The sequence below is a fragment of the Bactrocera latifrons genome, unplaced genomic scaffold, assembly GCF_001853355.1.
Source record: "Bactrocera latifrons isolate USDA-ARS-PBARC rearing strain unplaced genomic scaffold, ASM185335v1 scaffold_124, whole genome shotgun sequence".
NCBI classification, from domain to species: Eukaryota; Metazoa; Arthropoda; class Insecta; order Diptera; family Tephritidae; genus Bactrocera; species Bactrocera latifrons.
The window spans coordinates 457,849-467,222 of NW_017534675.1; the positions used below are offsets into that span (position 1 = coordinate 457,849).

The following is a 9,374-nucleotide window of genomic DNA, read 5'->3' on the forward strand; positions in this document are numbered from 1 at the left end:
ACTCAGCATACATTATTGAATTATATTCGTACCTGAGAGTGTACACGAAGACCAAGAGTTGATTCGGCGCCGTTCGCAGCAAATCGGACTGACGTATGGAACGAATTGGTGCAATTTAGGTCGAGATCTTAAATTAAAAACGTACAAAATACAGTTTCTGCAAGAACTAAAACCGCTCGACCTTCCCAAGCGACATCGCTTCGCTCTATGAGCTTTTGAAAAGTTCGAAGAAGATTGGAAACAAATTTTCTTCAACGATGAGACCCATTCCTGGCTCAATGGGTATGTAAACAAGCGAAATTAGCAAATTCGTGACGAAAAGATTCAATAACATCCAGAAAAAACAACGGCTTGGAGTGGTTTGTATAATCATCGGTTCATATTTCTTCAAAAATGATGCCAATGAGAACGTAACCGACTATATCACACAGTTAGACTTTTTGCAGTAGGAACTATAACGCTTCGATTTAGACATCACGCATGTCATTCGCCTGTTACCAGGCTAAATGCTCGATCGAATTATCGAAAACTGGACTGAACGGATGGACCATCTGAGACGTAGCCGCGGCCAACACTTGAATGAGATAACTTAAAAAAAAAAAGATAAATAAAGTGAAGAACCTCGAAATGGATCACACCTCGCCGTACTTATTCTGAAATTGATCTAATTAGAGGTTTTGAATCTCAAAATCCACATTGATGCAAGATACACAGTACACACAGTAATGAAATGGTGCATTACCATTTATTTAGTTTTCGCCAAACCTAGGGTATACAAAAAATTCAAAGTAAGTCCTGCATCACATGTATTCTTTTTATTTTAGATATTTTTTATTATTTATTGTAATATGATTACAAATTAATTTGTATATACTAACTAATGTTTCGCTGAGTTAAATTCTTCCGGAATTGTATCAAAAATGTTATCAAAACTTTTTGTAAAGTACTAAACCCCTTCGACCATTTTCCCATGCAGCTCCATTAGGCCCTGTAGGAAAAAAATAAATGTTTTGTTATAGAGATATATTTATATTTTGCTTTATATACATATTTATATATATTTTATATAAATTTAGAATGGTGTAAACGCTGAGATCGAATGGGGTCTTAGTGTATTGTCTCCAACTTTTTCAATTTTTAATTTTTTTAGCAATAATCTGAAATTAACCGTATATGAGGGATTCTGTGATAGTCGAGTGTAGGCTGGTTACATCATAATTTCAATTGCAGATCTATTTATAAGCCCTAGGTTTTATGAATGTTTTGATCAGAATTCTAAAAGCCTATCAAAAGTCTCAACTTTACAAAGCATCCGAAAAATCATAACATATGTATCCACTATATTACTTTAAAGCGTCTACCAATAGGGATGACAGTTCATTTACGTATTTGTCCGATCCATTGCCTTAATGGGTTCGTCAAAAAAAAAAAAATGCTATTGAAGAGTACCTAACCCTCGTTTAGTTCAGAAAACGCAATGGCGTCCCCAATAATGATACACGTCTGAACATGGACACATTGTTGCTAAGTTTGGCGACTCGTTAATTTTGAGAAATGATTCACAAGATCATGCGATTTAACATCTCTAGATTATTTTCTCTGGCTTCGCCAATCAACCAGGAACTCTCGATAGGATCTTATATGCGATGTTGAAAAAGATTATTCCACGGCACATATTGTGGGGTCTCCCTCATATAGGTGGATGCATTCTCTTTATCAGTTCTTTGTTTCCATATTTAAAAAGCTCGGGCAAAAATCTATCGGCCTCGCCGCTTTGTTAGTCTTCAGAGGGGTAATTGTTTTTCGAACCTCTTCATGGTCGAGTAATGGAACGTCCACTCTATCGTCATCGACTGGGGAATCGGGTTCAACACCTTCTGGTTTTTCACTGCTATTCAACATTCTTAAAACCTTTTGTTAGTCGCCGCATCTTTTCGTAGAATTTTCGAGCATTACCCCTTTCGCCAGCTTGCCAGAGTCTACTTTTCGTACTCACGCATTTCGGCCTCTCTTTTTTTTCTACAAATGCGTTTCGCTTCCCTCTTCAACTCACGGTTTCTATCCCTCCCGCCCGTGTTGTGATCGATTGTAACGTTGCGAAGTAGGCAGTCTGATTTCTCTCCACTGCGACACGGCACTCCTCCTCATCGTGCCAGCTATTCTTTTGCATTTGTCGAAAACCAATGATTCCCTTATATCGAGTTGCTGACGAGTGCTCTGAGAGAATAGGAGTCCACGTCGAATAGAAAATCATTCGGCTGTCTGTTGTGGTTGCATCTTCTCGACATCGAACCTTCATTGTGTTTTTTGACGTGCGTTTTTTGCTGCCCAGGGCGGGTGCGTATCTTGACTGCAACCAGATAGTGGTCCAGAGACCTCGGAGCGTAAGCACGCCTAAAACACTGGAGACGTGTCTTCTGTCTATCACAACATAATCGATCTGGGTGGTGACTTTTCGATACGAAGACAGCCAGGTAGTTGATGAATTTTCTTAAAACTCTAAGTATTGTATAAAATTCTCGGCCTTATAACTAATGCTTAAAAATAATAAATTGTCAACTAATTATTTTGAGAAAATATCAATAAACTCTTACTAAACGGGGTACGGTAGAAATTTTCTGCTCTAGTTTAAAATCTTTAGCAGCCGCTCGGCATTAACTTTGGTATAAGTACTCTATCCTATTTATATATATATATGTAAGTGCCTAACCAGGATATTGAGATGTCAGTGTAAAATGGTAGACTTCGCTGTTAAATTTTTACGTTAAAGGGAACCTTCTTTATGACAATTGATAAATCTTTCATAATTCCAGTAACTCAAAATTAGTAGATTTTAAAGAAAATACATACACATGGAAACCATAATATTTGAGGATCAATTATTAGCTGGATCAATTCATTGCACGTTTAATTCAGCTTCCTCTCCAATCATTTTTTCATGTACATCTCGGAGAATACCCTGGTATATTGAAAATATACATACACATGTGTAAAAATTTTGAATATATTTTGTAACTAGAAAACATAACTGTTAAAAATTAGTAGCAACTTGCGACTATTTGATTACTATACAGATTCACTATTATATTTTGGTATTTCGTATAAAAAATGTGATCTCAACGAGATTGATATGTTAAAAAGCATTTTACAAGCCTCAAAAAACTAATACTAACTACCTTTAATGATTTAGAAGATTTTTTTTTTTACCAGACACCATTATTTGTAAAAAAGAGAACCAACACCAAACCAGTTTTCCCCATTTCAAGCAAATAGAAATAAACATCTTAATTTAAACACCAGAGCTGCAGATACTTAAGATCAGCAACGCTGAGTCATTCTATAATACCGTCAAACCATACGTGTATATACATATATACAAAAATTTATGCATTATGAATGTATGTGTATTGTATTCAATATTTTACCTTAAAGTACTTCACCGTCTTAACCCTCAACTCCAGCGTGGCATCCTCGTCGCAAAGCATCAACGTATTGGGATGTTGCTGGAAGGCACTCACTGTCCACATATGATTTACACCCTCCTCGATCGCCTTGTACAAGGCGAATGCTTTGTGCGCACCCGTAATCAATATCATCACTTCCTTCGAATCCATGACGGTACCGACACCCACCGTTAGCGCCTGTTTGGGCACCTTACTCATGTCGTTATCGAAGAAACGCGCATTTGCCTCTAATGTGTCCTGTGCCAATGTTTTCACACGTGTACGTGATACCAACGAACTGCCAGGTTCATTAAAGGCTATATGTCCATCCGGTCCGATACCACCGATGAAGAGCTCCACTCCACCCGCCTCGCGAATCATTGTCTCGAATTGTTGGCATTCGGCAAGTAAGTCCTTAGCATTGCCGTCTAAAATGTGCGCATTCTTAGGATCGATATTGATGTGTTTGAAGAAATTGTTCCACATGAAGTAGTGATAACTTTCGGGGTGATCACGTGGTATGCCTTCGAAAAATATAGCAAAATTAGTTACAAATTTCTAAGCTCATTTATGTAGGTTTACTCACCTACGTATTCGTCCATATTGAACGTTTTCACAAACTCGAAGGAGACTTTGCCGGCTTTGTGGAATTCAATCAGTTTTTTATACATACCAAGTGGTGTGCTTCCGGTGGGTAGACCCAAAACGAAGTATCTGTAATTTGAAAAATCAAACGTATACTTATTAGTTCCTTGTCCCGTTTCTATACTATTTTTATTGAAACTTTTTATCACAAAGAAGTTCACTTAACGTGGAATTTGGTCTGTTGATATAGACTAAATATCCAACCGTGTAAAAAAAATTTAGTTTGAGACCTCTTTGTTTCAAAATAATAAATAATTATTGTCAACCCCCTCTGCTTGCAAATCCATCATTAATGTTTTTACGGAAGGACCCTATGATTCGATAGTGGTATTGCTTTGACTCTATCGTTTATCCTTTGTTAATTTTAACTTCTCTTTTAGTATTAGTATATGCAAGTTAGTCAAATAATTTATCAAAATACTTACTTGTTTGGGCCGGGCTTAAAGTCATTAATACGTTTCATCACATATTTGGCAGCCCAAACTCCAACTGAGTCGGCAGTATCCAAGATCACTAATTTCATCTTAAGTTACTGTAAATAAGAGAATGATTAATAAATTTTATAATCAAATAATAGTAACGCTAAAAGTAACGTTGTGGCAACACTGTTCTCAAAAATTATATAAACAAAAACAGAAAATACATTTCCTGAACTCGAGTTTGAAAATTGTGCACTTGGAAATGCTTCTAAACAGAAGTCGTCATGAAATAGCTTACGTTTATTTTGAAGCGTTTGAAAAACGCTAGAAAGTGGGCGAATATCAACAAAAGTTTTCACAATAAACACAAATACATATATTTCTAAAGGGTGATCCATTTCGAGGGTCCCTACTTTTGTAAAGGAAAACACAGAAACTTCAAATTTAATAGGGACTGTTTATTATCATTTGAAAGAGCATTCTTTGGCATTTATTTTTTGAAGCTTTTCTCTTTCATCTCCGTTTTAGATGGTCCATCGGTTGAGTCCAATTTTCGATGACTCGCTCGATTATTTCGACTCGTAACTGCCGAATGACACGCGTGATGTTTTGCTCCAAGGACTGAATCGAAAAGAGGTTGTCCGCATAGACTTTAGAATTTACATATTCTCACAGAAAAAAGTTTAACGGTTTGATATAACACTGTCTTGGTGTCAAGTCGGTCGGCCTAAAACGTGAAATTATCTGTTCACCAAAGTGTTCTCTCAATAAATCCATTGATTCATGTAATGTGTGGTAAGTGGCGCCGTTTTATTGAAACCAAATGTCGTCGAGATGACGAGCTTCAGGGTCAGGTTCAAATAGTCGGTTATCAGCGATAACGGTCGCCATTGACGGTTACGTTCTCACCGACATCATTTTTGAGGAAATATGGGCCGTTGATTCCTCGGGGCCACAAACCTCTCCAAACCTTTGCTTTTTCGGGAAAAAATGGTAGCTCTGGAATCTCTTCATGTTGCTCCTCATCCCAAATGCGGCGGTTTTGCTTGTGTACATACCGATTGAGCCAGAAAGCAGCCTTATCGTTGAATAAAATTTGGTTCGAAAATGTCGGATCTTCTTCCAACTTTTCAAAACCCATAGAGTGGGGCGATGTCGCTTGGCAATGTCGAGCGGCGTCAGTTCTTGCACAAGCTGTATTTTGTACTCTTTCAATTTAAGAAGTCGACGTAAAATGCCCCATGTCCTTCCATACGTCAGTCCGAGTTGCTGCAAACGACACCGAATCGACTCTCACGGACTTCGTGAACACACTCATACAATGCTCAGTCTCAAAATGAGTGATGGTATTGCGAATAGTACTCTCAGGCAGACCGATTATGTTCACCATAAGTTAAGCGAAATACAGTCTAAACAGAACGAGAATTTTCGTAAGAAAGTTGAATGATTTGTAAACGTTCTTCAGGCTTAAGTCCTTCCATGATAAATTGCCAAACAATACCGAACAAAACTAACATAACAGCTTGTCACAACTAACGCGTAATCTGTTTAAAAAACGTACCTCTACTCGGATTACCCGTTATTATTGCTGTTTTTATTGTTGTTSTAACGTCAGTAAATACTGTTAAAGTAATTTCGAGGAATGCTGTTGACAGTCCTTGGTCGGAAAAAAATCGGAGGCCATTCCGGTTACTATAACGCGACTGTCTTGGGAATGGCTACGGATTATAGTCGTATATAATGGTAGAGTATGAGTCACTCAGTTTCCCAAAGATGCTGTTTATTTGTTGGAACCGCTGATATCGGACAATTATAAGATATAGCTGCAAAAAAAAAAATATCGATCAAAAGCTATTCCTTGTAGAGAAAACTTTTTTATTTCAAAAGTTTTAAAAAGTGCGGCATATAGAAGTCATAAAAACTGACCGAACAAAATTAACATAAAGATCTTTTTATACGTTTTTATGCTATAGGAACCTCACCCATAAAAAGTATACATATAGCCCCGTTGCCAGCGAAGTCAACGATTTTTTCTTGTTCTTACGACAGTCATGTCTACGTAACCCGAAACGGATCCAGAATTTTTTATCTGGTCAGGGGCTGTCAAATCGGCAGAATTCTGCCGCTATAACAACAACATTTTTTCACACTTTGAGTAAAGTTTGAAACAAAGCTGCAATATTTTAGTGAAAAATAGGCTTAAATTTACCGAAATTTTATTGTTTTTATTAATCAACACTTGTTGATTGATATGGCAGCTTTGATTTCAGGCATTCACTCCACAACAACATTTGCAGAATGCAAAGTAAATTCTCATATGCACAAAGCCAAGAGCGAAACCGCCAGCTACAAGTGGTTGGCGGTGGGAAGGATGGTTCGGCAAATGATAAGCTCAGAGATACTTTTACATACATATGTACATAAGTATTAAAATAGTATATACATATGTATGTACATATATTTTCATGTATATAAACATAAATGCATATTTGCAGTTTCTCGCGTGTAAACAAAAAATATTATATGCATATGTATGTGTACATATACATACATACATATATTCCTTCGCGATTATTTCAATGCATAGCCGATGCTGTGGAAATAATAAATTTTAATAAAAAAAGGAGTTAAAAAACAGAAATACACGAGTTTTTTCGCTGTTATCAATAATGCCCTCATTGATACACGATAATAATTTATGTACTTGAATAAATTAATGTGCGTGCGCACATACACACATACATATGTATGTATATTTGTTATACTTTGTAAGTAAAGAGCGTCAAGGTAATTGACCTTTTCCGTTGTAGAATGTCACAGACAACTCACAAGCAAAAAACGCCAGCTGGTGATGACAACTGGACGTCGCATTTACATACGTACATGAATAAATGTATATATACTTATATATGTACACATGTACTTTGTACATATTAACGCACTGTGAAGACAAATTTGTTTTTTTTTTTTTGACGATTCCAGACTGTTTTTTACCATTTTTCGCTTACAAATTTAGTATACATATGTGCATACTTATGTACTATACTTATGTATTTATTATTATTATGTATTTATTATTTATTATTGTTGTTAGCACTACGTACTTTTTATAGACGTAGATACACGGCAGTATATGGTATTTATGTCTATAGCAGGTTTCGTTTCTTCGAAATGAACACTTTTGGCTTGTTTTCGAGAAATTTTCAAACTAAATTTTCGCAATTTTAATTGCACTCTACTGCTTAGATGTTTTTTATGAGTTGCAAAACAAGTTTATTGTTTTTATTTGTTCTAAAATTTTAATAACCGCACTCTTTACCACTGTTGTGCTCAGTGCGAACACAAATTGTACTCTAAAAGCCGATTGGCATCGAAGCTTAACAAACTTACCGAATGCAGTAAGCTTACATACATACATACATATCTATATATTATATAAATATGCCATCGCAAAGCAACCGGCAACTAAATTATATTTTTCTACTATATACTTTTGTATGTATGTATATATGTAGGTACCACTAGGGTGATCGTATCCATTAATTATTAATAATCAAAATTAATAACTTATTTAGTGGAACTCAGTAAAACATTTCAGAGTATTTAATTGTTTAGAAATAAAGCACATATTTTGCACTATCCAACAAAAACAGCCTTTTTTCAACAATTTTTTTCATATTAAAAATTAAATATTCAATTCAAACATACAGGGTTTGTCCGGAAAGTAATAGGATTTATTGTAACAATCGTTACAATTCTTTAAAAACTTTCGAAATAGGCTCCTTCTGCGTCGATGTAGGGCTGCCAGCGCGAATTCCAAGCATTGAAGGCGTTACGGAAGACGTTCTCCGGAATAGCCGTTAGATCCGAAGTGCATGCTGCTTGAATCCCCTCTATCGTCTCAAAATGCTTGTCGTTGTCTCGCGATCATACTTAAAGACCTATGTCTCGTCACCTGTGAATACGTTATTCAAAAATTGGGGTTAAATTTTTCATGGCTTTGGGACCATCTTCGCGCACACCTTACGCATGTTCAAGTGCTCCATCACAATGTCATGAACCATAGATTTTGATAAATTTAACATTTGAACAATTAAACGAATACTTAGTCAACGGTCTGAGTTCAAAACTTTGCGCACACGAGTCACATTGTCGGTATTTGTCGAATTCGCTGGTCGCCCAGAACGGCCTTGATCAAAAAGGCCTGGTGCAACCGAAACACACCACTTTTTGCTAAAGCAGCGTCTGGATAAGCTTGTTTGATCATATCAAACGTCTCTGTCACAGAATTACCGAGTTTCACACAAAATTTAATCGTGTAACTCTGCTCTAACGAACGCTGCATTTTCGGCTTGCACTATTCACAGAAACACGTCGCGCGAAAATGTTTGTCCTGAGTCTCCAGGTGTTCGAAGACAATTGACCAGCCGCTCGTTCGCTAGCTATGAACGCCCTCTACCGAATCCAGTTGGTGCGTGCTTGCTCCGAAATCCAAAAAATCAGTTCTATTACTTTCCGCACAAACCCTGTATATAACATAATCTAATATTTGGCTTTCGATAATGTGGACCTTTGAGACATTCAAATAGACGTTTCTTACGAACCTTCCTCATTAGAGTGAAATATTTTGCCAGCAAGCTAATTCTTATCGTAATCCGTTAAATAAGAGCATCGGATCACAAGTTGAAGGAATCGAAGAGAGTCTTGACGAAGGAAAAAGAAAACTTTTACATTATCATGTTTTTGTTCCGACATTTTTATCGGCTTACAATGAGTTCTTCTAATATTTCGGTTAAGCACTCGATATCCCTAATATGAGCGCCAAACTATATATGTAAATACTCTCATATTTATATAGATATAAGGG

At 36.5% G+C, this 9,374-nt stretch overlaps 1 protein-coding gene across 4 annotated transcripts; it reads right to left on the reverse strand.

The window, feature by feature from the left end:
• Window positions 1-809: 809 nt before the first annotated feature.
• LOC108978554 (glucosamine-6-phosphate isomerase) lies at window positions 810-7,849 on the reverse strand. 4 transcript variants are annotated; one of them, XM_018948894.1, is made up of 6 exons: window positions 7,612-7,849; window positions 6,069-6,330; window positions 4,514-4,620; window positions 4,030-4,157; window positions 3,426-3,967; window positions 2,897-2,959 (listed from the first exon to the last, which is right to left on the reverse strand). In XM_018948894.1, exons 3-6 carry the CDS (start codon window positions 4,609-4,611, stop codon window positions 2,897-2,899), a joined length of 831 nt encoding a protein of 276 aa, XP_018804439.1. In that variant the 5' UTR covers window positions 4,612-4,620; window positions 6,069-6,330; window positions 7,612-7,849. The 4 variants fall into 4 exon arrangements, with proteins under 4 accessions (XP_018804437.1, XP_018804440.1, XP_018804439.1 ...); XM_018948892.1 differs by lacking the exons at window positions 6,069-6,330; window positions 7,612-7,849 and adding an exon at window positions 810-988 and having other exon boundaries at window positions 2,851-2,959; window positions 4,514-4,611; XM_018948893.1 differs by lacking the exon at window positions 6,069-6,330.
• Window positions 7,850-9,374: the final 1,525 nt, after the last annotated feature.